A 19248-nucleotide genomic window follows, 5' to 3' on the forward strand; every position below is an offset into this window, starting at 1 on the left:
GTGCATGTGCACGCACACGTTGCTTTCTTTCACTACTATGACAGCACATGCTTCTCCAGGGCTATTCACAGCGTTAGAAATACAACTCCTCCCTCCAGTGCCCCGTGTGCGGCTGCCTGGCTCGGGCTTTCTGCTTCCACTCGCTCCCCTCCGAGCGCGGGGCTGGCGGTCACGACTCTGCTCCAGGTCCCCGCGCTCTGCGCGGGGGGAAGGAGGGTCGGGCACAAAGCAGAAGCAGACACGCAACTGGGCTGCGGAGCCATCGATAACTTACTCGCCTCGCAGCTGAATTGCATAGGGGAGGGGAGGGAGGGAGGAAAGAGAAGGAAGTGGGGGGGAAGGAAAATCCAGAGAATTCTAGCCTTACAAATGTAGTGAAACCGAGCGGACGGAGTTCATTTGCTCTAGAAGAGCAGAGAAGAAAGAGGGCATTAAATGAAAAGAAGCAGGAAAGCTCTGTAGCTGTCTTCCTGATAGTAGCAGCGTTTGGGAGGTAAGATGATTCCTCCGAGCAGCACGACTGAAGTCAGCGTGGATAGTGTGGAGAAAGAGAATGAAGTGGAGCAGCCCCCGTCCCCAGCATCAACTACAAGCCAGGAATCAAAGGTACTTAGAGAATGATTTTCTTTTTTAAATGTATTTATTTTTCACTCCTTTCTTGTTTTCAGGAGAGATGTGTTCGCTTTGATTTTTATTTGGAACCCTGTGCCAGGCTCAGCAGCAGAGTGCTATGAGCCACCTCTGATTGCGGTGTCTGCCCTGACGCTCCTTCTGAATTCTCCCTGTCACCTGGGCAGTTCAGGCTCCGGATTGGGAGAATACCTGATTTGGAGATGGTTGGGGTTGGGGATTTCTGCTTCTGTTTTCCCCTCGTTATGGTAGGGGTCTGGGAGAGTGGTAGGGCTCAGAGAGGGGATCGATGCCAATAGATGTGCTTAGCTGTTTTCACACCGAGCATCAGATCATTTAAAGGGTTTTGTTCGTGGTTGGAAAGATTGATTTTTCTCACATTTTCAGAGAAGAGAATTTTGCCTGGGGGCTTGTGGTGTTTTACCTGCCTCACCTTCTCTGTCAGACACATCAGTGAACTTTCACTGTGTAAGGAGCCAGTAGTTGGAACAGGATGTGACAGTTTGGGCACAGTAATCCTTATGTACACCAGCCATAAAAGGATTTTTATTTTCACAGCCTTTTATTTGTTTATTATTTTTAAAACATGTCTAAGTTTACATTCCTGGAAACCAACATCCAGCTGAAATGGCATGGCCTCTGAATTATTAATGGACTTGCTTAGGAAAAGTTTTTCTGCCTGCTGGTATCCTACTTGGAAGTTAGAGAGGTAAAAGGAGAAATGCAGTAACCTTACATAATGAATGTTCTTTGTAGCTTACCTGGGTATTCTGGTTCCACTGATCCTCTATTACTTACTTATAATTGATACCATGATAGCACCTGACAGAACTTCCTGTGAACCTCATGGTGATGCCATGTGCTGAGTAGACATGTAAGAACAGGGAGGTTTGTGTCATTAGGAGCTTACAGCTGGCTAGAGCATTAGGAGGCAATGCATGAGCAAAACAGCTCCTTGACAAGGGAAGGTTTGTGCTGGCCTGAGTTTACAGGCAGTGGCTGTATGGGTCTGATGTGGGAAGACTGCTAGGTTCTTGCACAGTTCTAGCTGGGTTTCTGGAGTGAGTCAAAATGATCTGTCTGTGTGGATAGAGCTCTGACCTGGCCTTGGGATTTTTTTATTTGATTTTTTTTTAATTAGATGCTACACTCCCAAGAAGGAGAGCTGAGGTGTTACCTGTGTAAAACAGGCTCTTCAAAAGAGAAAAGCTCTCCCAGAACTAGTCACTGTACACATTCAGTACTACTGGGACATTGCTGCAGTCTTCCTGGTTAATGGGAAACAAAAGTAAGCAGGTTAGTGGTTTAACCCCAGACTCTAAAGGGATCTGGTTGATCAGTACCTATATCCCCCCCAAGACCACTTTTCTTGAATTGCTGGATTGTTATTTGTCTAATGGGAAACTCAACCTCTCTCCAGTGAGGTCCCAAAGGCACCTGCAGCCTTCACTGCCCTGCCAGCAATAGCTCCCCATCTGTGTTGGGCTGTGCACAGGCCCTGGTGGATTGCATACTCCCTGTACTCCCAGTCGTGGTCCTCACTCAGTGCTGGGCCAGTGATTACGAAGCTTGAGGTGCCACTCACATGGGCAGGCACTTGGTTGTGACGGTACATGAGGGACTTTCCCAGTGGCTCACAAAACACTGTGCCCAAGATGAACTGACCGGCACAAACACTGCACAGAGAGAAAGTGCTGCCTGTAGGGCTCCTGCTCACTGTTTGTCCATCCATGTGCCTGCCAGGATGACAGTAGCAATTAGGCACGTGTGACCAGGGAGCAGAGAGGCTACAAACTGGTTTATAATCAAATGTGGCTATCATCAGTCATGGCAGTCTTGGGAGAATTTGAAGCCATGCACTGGAAGAGGCAAAAGCTGTGACTGTGCAGCTGCTGTCATGACTTGCATACAGGTATTTGTAGTGAACACATCATCTGCACACTTAGTGTGGAACTGCAAACACTAGCAGGAAGCACACTGTGCTGTTGTTTCAGTAGATGGAGTCAAGAGAACATTGTGATCACAGAGGTAGTGAGATAAGCTTGCTTTTTTCAGTCCTAGTAAACAGCAGGCTGATTTCATAAAGATGCTGTTTGTGCTTGGTTTTAGTTTCCAGCAGAACCAATGTGTTTCAAAAGCCAAGGACTTTGACAAAGGCATAAGTCAGTGCCTGCCGAGGGACTGTGAGCAAGCTTTTATCCCACAGTGTTCCCTGTTGAGGGAGCTATCCTGTCATTCACAGAGGGCTAAGCTTGCTTCAAGTACTCTGTGTTGCATAGGTTAACAAGTTCATGTTTGCTGCAGTTACTGCAGAACAGTTTGTGCAGTGTCTAATTACCCCACAGTGGCTTGTTTCTGTGGCTAAACATTATTAGGACTCCAAATATAGGAACAGAAACAACGTGGATAATAGCCACCTTCAAAGTACACTTGAAAACATTTCAACAGAAAAACCATTTTGTAAAACTGATGTAGAACTAATGATGCAACAAGCTTGCTGCCAGTCCTGTGTAATCGCAGACAACCGTGGCACGTGGTTCCTTCTGCTACTAAAGCCCAGAAAAAGACTTACCCAGCGCACCCCAGGCTGTACTTGGAAGATGGCACAGAGGAGATACTGCAATTCCTGACTAGAATGTGCTTGAGAGGAAGAACTTCAGGCTACTGGGTGAAATTTGGAAGAATGACTCTCAAGTTAGTCATACACCCCTGTCACAGGGGGTCAGCTCAGTTTAGTAAATGCTGAAGCCTCCCACCACCCTTTCCAGTGCATGTGTGCTGGTGAGCACCCACAGCTGCTGAAAGGCTAAACTCACTGAATCACAGAATGTGTCTGCTTGGGAAAGACCTCAAAGCTTATCCAGTCCAACCCTCAATCCAGCACTGAAGTGTCAACATCAAACCGTGTCCCTATGCACCAGGTCAACAAGCCACTTGAACACCCCCAGGGAGGGTGACTCCAGCACTGCCCTGGGCAGACCATTCCAATCTTTGAGAACCCTTTCTGTGAGGGAATATTTCCTAGCACCCAGCCTGAACCTCCCCTGGTGCAACTTGAAACCATTTCCTTTGGTCCTGTTGCTTGCCACCAAGGAGCAGAGGCTGCCTCCTCCTCACTCCAACCTCCTTTCAGGTAGTTGTAGAGTGCAATGAGGTCTCCCCTCAGCCTCCTCTTTTCCAGACTGAACATCCCCAGCTGTCTCAGATGTTCCCATACATGTCCTACTTCCCATGAGCACCACTAACGCCTGGACTTCAGTACACCTCCCAGAATGAGGAAATGCAAATACACTCTCAGTCCACCACATTTCGTGGGCCCTAAGAGCAAGCCCATTTATGTGTTCTACCTGCACTTACCTTAATGGTATATTGCTCTATAATGTCCTTTGGTTTTTATGTCCCCCTTTACACATAGCACCTCCAGTGCTCAATACTGTAACTTCAAATAGGTGTCTGAAGCACGCTGCAGCTGAGCCATCCTGTAGCACTATAGATACCACTGCTCGGCTGAAAATCATCTCTTGAATAGCTAAGCATGTTACAAACCTAATAATTAATTTATTAAATTAATTTATTGGCTCTTGAAAACATTTTCTTCACACCTAAGTATGCCTTGAGTGGATACCTCAAGTTTGTTAGGGTAATTTTCTGAGGGTACCATATCTAGATCTGTAGTTGCTGATCTGATCGCACTGCTATGGTTGCAGTTATGGCTCCCACCTGTTCGGGTCCCTCATATCTGGTTTCCAAATTACCAAGCTGACAAAGCCTTCTGTAGATTTACAACTCACCATCATTGGAGGTGTTCAGGAGGAGACTTGATGGGGTGCTTGGTGCCATGGTTTAGTTGTTTAGGTGGGTTGGATTGGTTGATGGGTTGGACACGATGATCTTGAAGGTCTCTTCCAACCTGGTTTATTATTATTATGATGATGATGATGATGATGATGATGATGATGATGAAACTCGGCAGGGAAGGAAGTCATTAACTAGTGAATCCTAAGGGAAAATTTCCTCCTGGTGGTAACCATCAAGGACACACTGCACACTTGTACAATCACTACCTTAGCCATAAAAGCAGAAATGTAGTGCTAGCAATCAGAGATCACATTTCTGATGTCTTTTATGTGAAGACACCTTGGGATTTAGCAAAGAAAAATAGAATTTAAAGGAATGTGTGTGTAAAGAGATGTTCCTACACCTGGCAGCATTTCTTTATGTTTGGCAGAGTTGGCACATAACTCTGTTAGTTTTGTCCTTCTTGTATGGAAGTGACATTTCTCTAGGAAGAGGAGAGAGCCCATTTCTGACTCCTTGAAGTGTAAGACAGGTGATACTCACTGTGTTGTGAATAATGGCTGGGACTATTCATAGGCAACAGTGTATTCCTTAGAAAATTCTTTTACCATTTTAAGTCCTAGATGTGGTTTGAGCCAACCATATGCTGGGCTGCACCAAGAGAAGTGTGGCCAGCAGGTCAAGAGAGGTGATTCTGCCCCTCTACACTGCTCTCACGGGACTCCACCTGGAGCACTGTATCCAGTTCTGGAGCCTCTATTACAAGAAAGATCTGGTGCCAGAGAAAGGCCACAAGGATGATCAGAAGGCTGGAGCTCCTCTCCTGTGGAGACAGACTGAGAAAGTAGGGGTTGGTCAGTCTGGAGAAGAGAAGGCTCCAAGGAGACCTTCTTGTGGCTTTGCAGTATCTGAAGGGGGCTACAAGAAAGCTGGGGAGGGACTTTTGAGGGTGTCAGGGAGTGATAGGACTGGGGGGGTGGAGCAAAACTAGGAGTGAGTAGATTCAGATTGGATGTTAGGAAGAAGTTCTTCCCCATGGGGGTGGTGAGAGATTGGCACAGGTTGCTCAGGGAGGTAGTGGAAGCCTCATCCCTGGAGGTTTTGAAGGCCAGGCTGGATGTGGCTATCAGCAAACTGATCTAGTGACCATGGGAAGGGGGTTGGAACTAGATGATCTTTGAGGTCCCTCCCAACCCTGACAATTCTGTGATTCAGTGATCTCTAATGTTTGAGCTGGTACCAACAGGATCAGTCCGCTCTGCTGATCTTCAAGTTATTAATGCTCAAGTCTGTTAAACAACTTTCAGTCTCCCTCATACACCCCTGAAGGGTTATCAATTCCTGCCCCTGCCATTGCAGGCAATCTGACATGTAAAAGTTTCATGTACAAATATCAGTGGATATCTACAAAGACCAAATATTGGTGTCACAGCTTTGCCAATTTCCATCTATGCTTTTTCCCTCTGCACCATAGATCCATGGGCTTAATAAATCACTTGCACTCAGGTCAGTTAGGTGAGTTGAATAGCTGAGATGTGGGGGAAAGCAAAACCAACAAACCAATCACACTAGGCCTCCAAATAAATGAGGCACCTGGACTATGTATTTTGCATCATAAAGGAGCCTTCTATGTGCTGTTCAAGGAAATGCAGAGCATTATCTTTAAATTCAGGCATGGCAGTTCAGGAGGTGTGGTGCAATTGTCCAAATGCTAACAGACTTGCTGTGTAGTAGATGAAAAGTTTCTGAGAAGCCACAAATCAAGGGAAGGATGAAACATTGAAGTGCAAGATGCAAGCTTAGTTTATATTATTTTAGGTTGGACTTGATGATCTCTGAGGTCTTTTCCAACCTTATTGATTCTATGATATCCCTGCTCTGGTCAAGAAGATTGAACTTACTTTCCTCTGCCCTGTTGGTCCAATAGAGCAGTATTGCATATCGGAGATGTCAAATCCAGCTGTTCATATTAGATTGTGAGCTAACAGAAACAGCTTAAAACTCCTTGGATTTTTAATGGGATTGTGTGGGATTTAAATCAGGTAGGATTTGTGCTCCTCTGTTAGACAGAGATCTTCCCTGCTTAAAGAGTTAATACTTTATGAGGCTCCATAGATGGTTACTCATCAATTAATATTTTAAAAGGGCAGGGAGTATGGTGTACAGTTAGTGTTTCACTCTCTGCACCAGTGATAAATACCCAGAATGTAAACTACTGCTGTAGTCTTCAAGGGAATACCAAGCAGCTTAAAAAGTCCTGGGAAGGGAGAGGACAAAAAGGGTTCCTCTGGCTCCTACATCCATGCCTCTGTATAAAATGGTGAGTAAGGGGAAGAAATGAGCTAAGTGGTTTTATGTCTTTTGATGAAGTGTGAGGACAAATTACATACAGGAAGATTTCATTAAGAGCAGGAAGGTAATACTTTATCTATAATTGCTCGAGCAGACTTGTTCTTGTCTTTAGGTTCATTTTGCCTTCTTTCAAGGAAAGAAGGAAACGCTCTGGTATTGGTCTTCTCTTTGATAAACACATGTCAGATCAGTTCCCAGACACCTTGGGGTATCTGAGGGAAAACAGAAATGTTGTCAGTTCATTCTTTTCTAAACATGCTTTCAGCATTGCCAAAATAAAGAAGAATGTCTCTTACCTTGCAGCAACTAAATATCCTACAATGGAAATCTGCTGTGGCTAAAAAGGGATTTACTGAAAAGCACAACAGAGTTCTTTTCAAAGCTGGAAGACAGTCCACCCTGCCTTCTCAGTCTCTTAGGCTGTATTCTATTTCATAAGGTAATCCCATTGATCCCATAGGTTTTGCCACTACTTTTAAAAGGCTCTCTCAACACCTATATTCTCCTGTGGCGAAGGAGTGCCCTCCGCTCCTCGCTCCCTTTACTTCCAGCCCATTTCTGGCCAGCTTGTGTGACATTGTAATTTTGGATAATGTTGCTTTAGCCTACACATCTCTTTTCCATTCTTGGTGCAGGTTTCCAACATGCAGGAACAGACTTTCATGCCTCTTCCTAGCCTTTGATTTTCTATACTAAACAAGCCAGGCTGACATAAACATTGCATTGTTCATCCAATCTAGCGGCAGTTCCAGGTACCTGTGTTCTGAAAATTCCTTCTTGAGCAAGAGTGACTGAACTTGTGCTTGCTGTTCTGCATGACACCTTGTAGAGTATCAATAATGCGTCACTAACTTTCCCAAAGTCGTTCTTTGGACAACCAGAGGCTGACCTTCTATTTTTCAGCAGCTCCAGGATACATTTGTCTATCCTCAACTAGAGTGGTTGGAATCCGGTCTCCGGTGCACAAGCTTGCTGTTCCACAGCTGAAGTCCATTACATTTCCGTGACTCCATCCCTCAAGCCCCAGGCATCCTCAGTTTTGGCAGTGCCTCCAACCTCATGCCAGAAGCAAATGGCCTTATGACACGCCTCATCAAACTCAGTAATAAAAGTGTGGAGAGCAAGATTCTCTCCAAGATTAGGCCAGCATTATTATTTGAAGAACTCCAACACCCTTATTTCAATCTTCTCCTTTCAGCAGTAACCATCTCCTAGTGAGCTTTCCTTAGAATTTCTTCACTGCTTCCCTTCTCTTCAGTCTTGACTAATAAATTCCCTTTTGATAACCTGTTCAATAATTTTAATGAAACCCAAATAGACTCTGTCTTTGACCCAACACATTTTCCCTGTTGAGACAATTGTTTTATCTCACAACTGGTCCAGAAGGATCTACTTCTTATTTCTTCATTTGTTTTTATCCAAGTACTACTGAGGTCAGCTCTACAAACCTGTATTTCCTGGAGTTGCTTTTCATGCTTCTTAAAACAGATTTCTGTTCTACTTTTTCACTTTGTGTAATTTCTGGTTTGGTAAAGCTTCCTGAGGAAACTTGTTCCTACACTTCCAAAGTCAAATTCTGTGATGGAGATGAACCAGTTTCTGTTCTCACTTCCACCTGAGCAGACAAATTGAACTGCTGGTTTCATGTCCCACTGTCCATTTCTGCCACCTCCTTCCTATTATTCCTATTATTTTGCCTGAGGATCACTGTTCTGGAAAAAAAAGAGGGGGAAAAAAAAGTAAGATGAAGTGTTTGTTGAAGTTCTTAGCCAACCTTTTATCACATCCTTACTGTACTACAGCCTGTTTCTTCCTTTTCTGTTCCTGACCTGAATTAATCCATTGACATTTCCTTAAATACCTTTTGCAAGGACTTGCTCAGCTTTCCTTGACATGCTTAGACCTAAGGAACTGTGCTTTAAATCTCCAGCTCTCTTTGTACACTACTGCTGGGTTTTTGCCCTCCCTTTTCTTCCTCTTATTCCCCTTCTCACTATTCTTTTTTTGGACTTTTTGCTTATTCCAAATTTCCTGTTTGAGGTAACTGGTTTCATGCAGCTTGCCTGGAGCAGACATTCATAGAATATTTTTTATCTCTTTTCTTTTCAAACTCCAGGTTTGCTTTGAAGAAATTCTGTGGCTCTTACACATGGCCAAGTATTTGGCCATTTCTGATCAGTGATGTTTGTCAATGAAGCATGTCTCTAGCCTCCTACCTCAAACCTAGCAAAGGCCAAGGCTGTTCCACAAATCCATGGCAATCTGTGTTCATCAGCCCTCAGCATTTGCAGAGGGTCAGCATTCCTTAGCAGGTGCAGTAGCCTGTGCACAGAGCTATGCTGCTTTCCAGACCATTGCTAAGACCTTCATACCTTCACCTGGACCCTAGCTTGTGTCCTTTTGTGTCTCACTCCAATGTGTGACATGCTCTAAAGAGACCTGAGAGTGCTGAAGGCTGGGAATTTCAAGGGAATGTAGCATATCAGAAACTATCCCCTTGGCTTAGTGGTTCATTTTTCCTTTAATTTAATTTAGCTGGAAATACTTCTCAGTCACCTGGTGAAATCAGAATTTCCTGTATGAGTGTTGTATGCCTGTTCCTGTTGCCTACCTGAGCCGTTGCTCCGTGCCCTGGCTAGGTAGAAGATTGTATGTTTGATAAATTTGCGCTCATGTTTGCCAGGTAGAAGAATCTTCCAGGTGTGAGCACATGGATGAAATATTCTTAACCCAGTTAAGAATAACCCAGTTAAGTTAAGCTTCCAGTTGCACAGGCAAAAATGCTCATTCAGTGTTAAAGGAGCGCCGTCTTTTCCGGGCAAGTGAAGGTCTATGCTCCACCTGAAGCAGATGCAAAATTTGCATGTTCATCAGCAAAGAGAACCAGCTGTGAAAACAAGAAACCCATGTGTCAAGGGCTGAAACAACCTGACCTTGTTTTCCTTTGACATATGCCTCTGCTTGAGGAACCTGCTTTAATCCAGTAGATCAATTGATACAAGATAAGCTCCATGTCAGGGAATTCAACTCAGGAACCCTGCAAAATATATTTCCAATGAAATGTGGGTGACTTCTGTCCTTGACAGCAGCAGGTCAGTGTGACAAATGGCTTGTGCATCTTCCTATTTGGTTTTGTTTATTGTGATGGGTTTAAATTACTTCCCCACCCCCAAATAATTTGGAGAAAGCTAGCCCCAAAATAAAATTGCCAGACCAGCTCAGTTGGGGATGGAAGCAAATGAAGCTCTAGTTACAAGCAAACCTGAAATCTGGAAATATGAAATGCAGGGAATATGTGCAAAATATACAAGATATGTACAATAGAGAGTTATTTACAGCTTATAAACAACACAGAAACTCCTCAGACCCCCCCTGGGTGGATTCAGGGGACCCATTCACCTCCTCCCTCCTTCCTTTGCATCACCTCACACAGTAGTCAAAACAGGGATCCCCTGGCAAGGCCACAGGAGGGAGAGAGAAGTTGAAAGCAGATGCAACAGAAGAAGAGAGAGCAAGAGCTGTTTCTGCCTCTGCTCTACATCCCATTACCAATCCAATGAATTCTATAGACCTTAGCATTACTTTCCTTGTGCATCCAATGGTCATTTACTTTACTTTCAGTCTTTGCAGTCAGGATCTAGGCTCAAGTTCCCCCTTCAAACTGTAACAGTAGTCTTGCATCAATGTGCTCTGTGTTCACAGAATTTTTCCTTTGGACAGGCCAGGACCCTGTTTTTACCTGATGAGAGCAGTTTGATCACTGTCAAATGGAAGTGTTGTTTTAGAGGCTGCAGTGGTGAAACTTAAAAATGCCATAGCTCTACTCCATTCTGGTGAGACCCCACTGGAGTACTGTGTCCAGTTCTGCAGCCCTTAGTACAAGAGGAATATGGAGGTGCTGGAAGGTGTCCAGAGAAGGGCCATGAGGATGATCAGAGGGCTGGAGCAGCTCTCCTATGAGGACAGACTGAGAGAGTTGGGGTTGTTCAGTGTGGAGAGGAGAAGGCTCTGAGGAAACCTAATTGTGGCCTTCCAGTATCTGAAGAGGGCTACAAGAAAGCTGGGGAAGAACTTTTTAGGCTGTCATGGAGTGATAGGACTGGGGGGAATGGAACAAAACTAGAAATGGGTAGATTCAGATTGGATGTCAGGAAGAAGTTCTTCACCATGAGGGTGGTGAGAGACTGGCACAGGTTGCCCAGGGAGGTGGTGGAAGCCTCATGCCTGGAGGTTTTGAAGGCCAGGCTGGAGGTGGCTGTGAGCAACCTGCTGTAGTGTGAGATGTCCCTGCCCGTGACAGGGGGGTTGGATCTGGATGATCCTTGAGGTCCCTTCCAACCCTAACAGTTCTGTGATTCTATGAATAATTGTGAGGGAAAGGTGTTTCCCAGCCACAGGAGGCTGCAAGTTCCATGTGGAATTGCAGACAGAGTCCTTCAGGGGCGAGCAGCAGCAATGATTTGAGTGCTTTGCTTTCCTGTAGACACAATGTGCTCCATTTCTGAGTGCCATTTCAAAGTTTGATTAAAATGCCACCCATGCACTACATTATTAATACAGATCATTTCAGCAGCCTAGTGTTCTGAATGGAAAGGCAAAATGAAGCTGACCTATAGTAACTGATAATTAGGTTTAATTCAGAAAGAGGCAAAATACTAGAAAATGGTATTCACCATGCTATTTAAATAACCATTTAGGTATTTTTTTTGTTTTCTTAGCTCATTCATCAGACTAAGGGAAAGAAATGTTTGCTATGGAAGCACAGCTCATGTAAGAGAGAGAGCCTGCAGGTTGTTACAGCAAATACTGTTGAATGTGATCTTAGAAACAGAAGTGCATCTTCATTATCCCTTTATTGAACTTTATCTGGTTTCTGCACAGCTTGCTCATGGATAGGGAAGGGTGGCATCAGCTTTAGGTGGCCAGGAGTCAGATATCTGGCATGATGCATACAAGTCACCTCCTCAAACACCACGTTTGTCACTGATTTCATAGAATCAGAGGCTGTTTAGAATAGAATAGAATTAACCAGGTTGAAAGACACCTTTGAGATCAAGTCCAACCTATCACCCAACACCATCTAATCAACTAAACCATGGCACCAAGTGCCTCATCCAGGCTCTTCTTAAACACGTCCAGTGATTATGACTCCACCACCTCCCTGGGCAGCACATTCCAGTGGGCAGTCACTCTTCTCTGAGCTCTTAGGGGTTGGAAGGGACCTTCAGAGATCGAGTCCAACCCCCCTGCCAAAGCAGGATCACCTAGGGCAGGTCACACAGGAATTTGCCAGCATTTCCCCTGCCAACTTAAATGCTGTGGAAGTGCTTCTCAAAGCAAACAAACAAAAAGGCTTGGAATTGAGCTGAGAAGCTCAAAACTTTGACCTGGCCTCACTTGCCTTCATGTATACACAGGGTGAGAAGTGGCCTTGGGCTGGGCATCTCAGCCCTCACAACTCAACAAAAATGTATTAGGCAAACAAAGTGTAGTGGTTTGAGCCTTAAGTGGGAGTTAAAAGCCCAGATGGGGGAATAGGCTGAGAATCTCTCCCCCACTCCCTGCCTCCTCCCTCCAGAGAGGGAAAGAAAAAAAAAAAGGGGGGTAAGGAGCAAATCCACTAAACAATAATCTGGAGTCGGCTTGGAAGTAGAGAGGTGAAGAATTTTCTTGAAACAATATACATATAACAATAACAGGAAAGGTTCACAAGGGCAAGGAACAAGGATGGATGGGAGGGGGACAGAAAAGAATAATACAAAACCAGTCTTTCTCTGAGGAGGCGTGGAGGCAGCAGGGAGAAGGATCAGGTCCGACCCTGTGGCAAAGGAGTAGGAGGGCAGCTGCAGTAGCTCTCATCCAGCAAAGGCAGGAGGCAAAAGGAGAGCCAACAACTGCAATGTCCTGCTATTTATACCCTAGCTGGGCAGGAGGGGGGAGTGGAACAGACTCAGCTTCCCAGGGGGAAACGCCCTGCAGGGAGGGTAAAGTACCCGCAAGCCCTCCACCCTGCTTTGGTTTTTTGTTTTCAGAAAAGGGTCTTAACCCACCACACAAAGCAACACAGTAAAGTTGACAGAATGCCCCTGTCTCCCAGGAGGTTAAATGGAGGCTCCAGTTTTGAAGACATTCACATCCATGTGCATTTTAAAAAGTGTACTTACTGTTATCAAACAGCATCAACCAACTCAAGGATCCATCAGTCACAACTTTTGTTGTACTTCTTGGTGTTCTCATTTATATTAAGTGTGTGCAGCTCTTTCCTCACTTCTGTTCACACATCCTCTTTGAATTCAAACTATCTAATTAAGAAAGAAGTTACAAATAGACACGAGGTGACTTGTAATGGTTTGCTAGACATGTCTGGTAATGAAATGTGTACTTGTTACAGGATCACAGGGTCAGAGGATGTTAGGGGTTGGAAGGGACCTCTAAAAATCATCAAGTCCAACCCCCCTGCCAGAGCAGGACCACAGAATTCAGCACAGGTCACACAGGAACATATCCAGATGGGGCTTGAAAGTTTCCAGAGAAGAAGACTCCACAACCTCTCTGGGGTCAAGTGCTTTGTTTGTTTGTGGGGTTTTGGTTGGTTTTTTTAATGTCAAAACTTCTGGGTTTGAGTTTTCTTGATTATGTGAACTTCTATCTGGAAGCTTTTCCCTGGCTGCAAATGAAATTTTTAGTGAAAGGAGCAGGGGGGAAAAAGGTACCCTAGGTTAAACTGTACACTCTTACCTGTAATTAGAGAGCAGGTCAGGCAGTGAAGTTAGTAGTTCAGTCTCCCTGTGTTATAAATGGAGCACAGACCAGAATTGTCTTATCAAAGGTGAGTTAGAGGAAAAGCCTGCCTTACATGCTCTAAATTAGCCTCTCTGAAGGGAAAGCTTTTTCCATCGACCATAGGGGGCAGCTACAGCCGAGTTAAAAGCTTCAGTTTAAGTAGGGTGAACAGTGCTGTGAATCTGTGAATTTGTCAGATTGAGGGCTTGACCTTTGCCTACAAAATCTGGTCAGTTGTCTGTTCCCATGGCACGTTAGTCTGTCTGACTGTCCCCACTTCTGCCCACAGCTCTGTCACAGACATTTGGAAAGGCTGCAGTTGTGTTTTGGTTTGTTTTCTGTCAACGTGGAACAAAATCATTCAAACTTGGAAAATTTTTGCCAAGTGGAAGTGCTGTTTTGCAGCCAGCCCTGTAATGGAAAGTTCTGCACCTATGACAAAAAGAGAGAAAAATGTGAGCCTATCCAGGCTTCAAAGTGCAAAGTGCTGCTATTAAAATGCAGCCACAAGACAAACGGTGTGCCAGCTCCGTGACGTATGGGCACACAGGAGCCTTTGGCAGGTTCACAGCAGTTAGGTCTCTCTCCTGTACTTAGTTGTACTGACAAATGGACTTCATTCTCCTGGCCCTTAAAGATCCAGATGAGCAGTTCACTTTTGTTTGTTTGTGCACCCACTCACTCTCCACCTTTCAAGGTTTCTCTTTATTCCCCCCTCTCTATTCCTCTTCTCACCCAAATGCTTTAATCCAGGACCAGGCTTTCTGGTACAATGAACCTTTTGTCTTTACAGGAAAAATAAAAATAAAGGTTTCCAAGCTTAGTCATGTTTAAAGATTCTTGTTATGAAATGGATGGTGGCTCTTCTGGTAGGGGCAGGGAGCTTTTATAAACCCTGTGTGGATGCTAGCACTCCTGCTGCAAAGCACGCTCACAAAAACTCCCCCAACTCTTCAGCTTGCACTTCCCTTTCTACCCATCCCCAAGCCATGCTTACTATATCCACAAAGAAATGCCTTAAACTGAACTTTACTTTGCTCTGGTGAGACCTCACCTGGAGTGCTGCAGCCAGCTCTGGAGCCCTCAACACAGGAAGGACATGGACCTGATGGAGAAGGTCCAGAGGAGGGCCACAAAAATGATCAGGGGCTTGGAGCAGCTCTGCTATGAGGACAGGCTGAGGGAGCTGTGGGTGTTCAGCCTGGAGAAGAGAAGACTCCAGGGACACCTAATAGCAGCCTTCCGGTACCTGAAGGGGGCTACAAGAAGGATGGAGAGAGACTATTGGCAAAGGCCTGTAGTGACAGGATGAGGGGCAATGGCTTCAAACTAGAGATTTAGATTGGATTTTAGGAACCAAGTTCTTTCCCATGAGGGTGGTGGAACAGTGGAACAGGTTGCCCCAGGAGGTCGTTGAGGCCCCATCCCTGGAGATATTCAAGGTGAGGCTGGGCAGAGCTCTGGGCAACCTGATCCAGTTGAGGATGACTGCAGATGGGGTTGAACTGGATGAGCTTTGGAGGTCCCTTCCAACGCAGACCATTCTATGATGTTAGCTTCCTACATTGTCTGGTATTATGTGATCTGTTCCTTGCACATGGATGCCTATTTCTATCTTGTTTTCTTTACCTGTGCATGAAGCAAGATATACAGAAATGTAAAACCCAGGCAAAGAGGTGATAGAAAACTTTTCTTATGCAGAAATGTTCCCCTGTTGTCTGAGTCTCCTTCTTTCTGGCTAGGTAGTTGAAGACAGTGCTAATCAGATACCTTTTTAACTGCACTGCCAGTGGAGGGCCATTGAGCTCCTGCCTCTGCAGCAGCTTAGGCTCCTACAGACTTCCCTGGGCTGCAGCTCTTTGCTTCAATAGCCCTGGCCTTTTTAGCAGTCCCTGCCTAGTACCCAAGAAAAATGCTCTGGGCAAATGATTCCTTGGAGATTATCAAAGCTAGAATGAATGCCAGCAGCTGTAGTAGACCTACTTGAATCCTGCCAGAATGTAGATCAGCTTAAGAGAATTTCACAAAGGTTCAAAAAATGACAGCCAAGCCTTTAAACAACAATCTTACAGGGTGATCTGCCTTTAAGGAGAATTCAGCCACAAGAAGAAGCCATTAAGTCTGGTCAAAAAAAAAGTCAGCCCTTTTTTAAACAGCCCTGGGGCTGCAGGGAGCATGCTATAGCAAATACAATATTCCTGAAGTGGCACTAGAGGTAATGTCATTTGGTCTTTACTACCAGCTGTGGAGTTCCGGGGGGGGGAAGAAAAAAATACCTTCTTTCCATGAGTTATCAACCTTCCAGTACAGTCACACTTGGAGCCACTACTGCATATTAAAAAGCCTCAGACAGCAACTGACAGGAGAAAATGAATATGAATCTCAGAAGCCAGCACTGTGCTTGCTCTCCAGTTCAGCAGTGGTCAGTAGCTCTCATTTCTGCTGTAAGATGTCACACTCCTTACTCAGAGCTGCTCCACCAATAGTAAGGATCATGCCTACTCTTTTGGCAGAACAGGGCAGACAAAGAGAGGTCCTTCATGAGAATTCACCCTCATACATATGATTCTTATTCTTTACAGCTCTCTCTCTGTCCTAACTTGACTTTTTCCTCTTCTTTCTGCTCTTCCCCTCCTCTCCAGGGAGGTGGTAGAGTCACCATCACTGGAGGTGTTTAAGAAGAGACTGGATGAGGCACTTGGTGCCATGGTTTAGTTGATTAGATGGTGTTGAGTGATAGGTTGGACTCAATGATCTCGAAGGTCTTTTCCAACCTGGTTAATTCTATTCTATTCTATTCTATTCCTGTCTGCCTGAATCCCTCATGCAGCCCCATGCAATACACTGTTCCTGTTTAACTCTCTGTTTGTGTGAGACAAGAATTCACAGTCTTGCTGCTTCAAAATCCTTCACATTCCTGTCAAACAAGCAGAAAAAGTTAAATCTGTTGGTATCTTCTATCAGCTCTTTTCTCTCTCTCAAGACCAAAATGAGGAAGTTTCTGTTGGTTTGTTTTTTTAGTTAGTAGTAGTATTATTGTTGTTGTTGCTGCTGTTGTTATTAATAATATTTATGTTAATATTATTAATATTGTTGTTATTATCTGTGTTCAGGCTTTCATTAGCCATAGTTTAGATGATTCTGAGGAACTTAAAAAAATATTTTTAAACATTCAGAAAAAAATGTGTAGTTCTTCAGAGAGAGTCATTCTCTTAAATTCTCTACCTTTGTGTTCGTGGTAGTCTCTGCGTAGCTCTTTTTTTGCAGGAAGCTAGCTATCTTGGTATGAAAACACATTTTTGCAGTGCAGGCAGTCATTTTAATGTTGAAACCTTGATAGAGGCAATTTGAGGAGGAAAGTGGTGCAGCTGGTGAAGATAAAAATAAAATGTGCTTATAGAATCATAGAATTGTCAGGGTTCAAGGGACCTCAAGGATCATCCAGTTCCAACCCCCCTGCCATCAGCAGGGACACCTCACACTACAGCAGGTTGCTCACAGCCACTTCAGCCTGGCCTTCAAAACCTCCAGGGATGAGGCTTCCACCACCTCCCTGGGCAACCTGTGCCAGTCTCTCACCACCCTCATGGGGAACAACTTCTTCCTAACATCCAATCTGAATCTACCCATTTCTAGTTTTGCTCCATCATCCCCAGTCCTATCACTCCCTGACACCCTAACAAGTCTCTACCAGCTTTCTTGTAGCCCCCTTCAGATACTGGAAAAATATTTGCCACAATACAGCCTTCTCCTCCTCTCTCTCTTTGTTCTGCAGAGTTGATCTTGAAACAATAGCTGGCTGATGATGTTCAGCAGCTTGGAGGTTTAGGGGAAAAAACCCACAAAAGAAATGGATTAGCCTGAGGCAAAGGGAGTCAAACATATATGATAAATCTCATACACAACAGCTCTTGCCAATTAACATCTCCAAATACACCTATTTACTTTGTCAACGTCTTGAGGCCTTCAAACAAACAAGAAGAGTTTGGAATGGAAACAGAGGAGAAAGTTGGGAATTTTGGACCTGAGTCTCTGTGAGCAGGGAGAGAAGAAGAGAGTGCAGAAACTTAGGTGGTCAAATAAGCCCAAACATCTGTGTCTCGGGGCTTGTCTTAAACCAATAGGTCCCATAGCACCCAAAATCTGGCCTTGTGTTTCTGGTTCTTGGATTGGGAAATGAGGTAGCATCAGCTCAGAGTTCAAGCACAGTAGCTAAGGGAAAGGTTTGGGCAAAATTAATTCACACAAAGTTTGAATGTAGAGCAAGCATCTAGGAAAGATGCTGGATCTATCTATATGTTGTTGTGGGCAAGCAGGGATGGACAGAGATGTTTAAAAAGAAAAGAGGGGAGAATTGAGGAGGGTTGAAGAAAATCAGCTGGACCACAGGGTGCCAGACGTGGCCAGGTGGGTTTTTTTATGCAGCATGCAGCAAACCTTTGTTTTTAGTGCACAGTGTGAAACAGTCAAGTGAAGTTTCATTTCAAAACAAAAAAGCCCAGCAGCCCAGCCAAGGAGCTGGCACTAAGCAACGACCCTAGGATCTGGCCCAGTGACAGTAACTTTGTTTTAGAGCTGAGCACTTACATGTTTTCGTTGCAGAGCAATTTTAACAGCCTAAGTTTGGAGCCCTGAAGTAGAACTGGCTACGCTGACAGAATATTAACTATAACAGCTCCTAGCAGATCTGTCTTTTTGGTTTAAGATGGTACAAAGGTGATGAAACAGTTTGTGGGTTGTGGTGTTGATGTAATTTGCCCTCGTTTAGCATCAGCCTCCATGCCAGATGAATTTCCATGTTTACTCCCAGAGACATGCTACCATTTAAAATATTATAAACCAGCTCTGCTAAAAGCAAAACAAAACAGAAAACAAAGGAGGGGGAAACAGAAAACAAAAGAGGGGGAAACAGAAAACAAGAGGGGAAACAAATGGGTAAAATGAATTAGTAAGAAGAATTGCTATAGGTAGACCAGACCAGCACTTTTTGGCAGACCAGTGTGGGGTATTTTTTAAAGGTCCAAGCTGTATTGAGCTTTAATGTCTCCTAATATAAGCGCTAGAAAATAATGATGGACAAACACATGGTACAATCAAAGATGATTAATGTTACATTGTCAATCTTACATTCTCAATCACATTCACTACAGATTACTCATGAGAAGGAAAAGAAGTAAAATTCCAGCCCTGTTATTATTCTTCTTGAAGAGTCCCAGCAGGCAGACACCAGTGCAGGTTCCTTCACCTCAGCAGAGCTGCCTGGATTTACATTACTCTGAAATCCAGCCTTTTAATCTCCAGATTTCATTGTGCCACTTCCACTGCAGCAAAGATTAGTAAATGACTAAATTGGGAAGTTACCAAAGGGAAATCACTGTTCCACTTAGGAGCTGAAATGGAAAAGAGATGTCCGAACAGGCCGGCAAAATGTGGGATTCCCAGAAGGGATGTCAGAGAGAACACTCCAAATTCATTCTATGTCAAGAGGCAAGAGAACCCCAGGTGTAGCTCATCCTAATGGGGGCAGAGTATGGAGATGAGTGGCTGCTTAGCAACCAGATGCCTGAGGTGAAACCCAAAGTACCAAACAAGATGATGTAAAATGTGTATCAGTCTTGAAATTGAAAGTACAGGAGAACTTGACAGAAAATGGAAACACAATTCCAAACCATCTCTTGCTTTCTC

At 44.4% G+C, this 19248-nt stretch overlaps 1 protein-coding gene across 1 annotated transcript in view; it reads left to right on the top strand.

The window, feature by feature from the left end:
- The first annotated feature begins 324 nt into the window (after positions 1-324).
- Positions 325-19248, top strand: part of STAC (SH3 and cysteine rich domain) — an 80286-nt gene continuing 61362 nt past the window's right edge. Inside the window, exon 1 of the mRNA XM_068152720.1 lies at positions 325-606. Coding sequence (XP_068008821.1) covers positions 499-606 — 108 coding nt within the window. The 5' untranslated portion in view covers positions 325-498. The remainder of the gene's footprint in view (positions 607-19248) is intronic.

Source organism: Melanerpes formicivorus, unplaced genomic scaffold (genome assembly GCF_026170545.1).
Source record: "Melanerpes formicivorus ecotype bairdi unplaced genomic scaffold, bMelFor1.0.p_v2 SCAF_24, whole genome shotgun sequence".
NCBI lineage: Eukaryota > Metazoa > Chordata > Aves > Piciformes > Picidae > Melanerpes > Melanerpes formicivorus.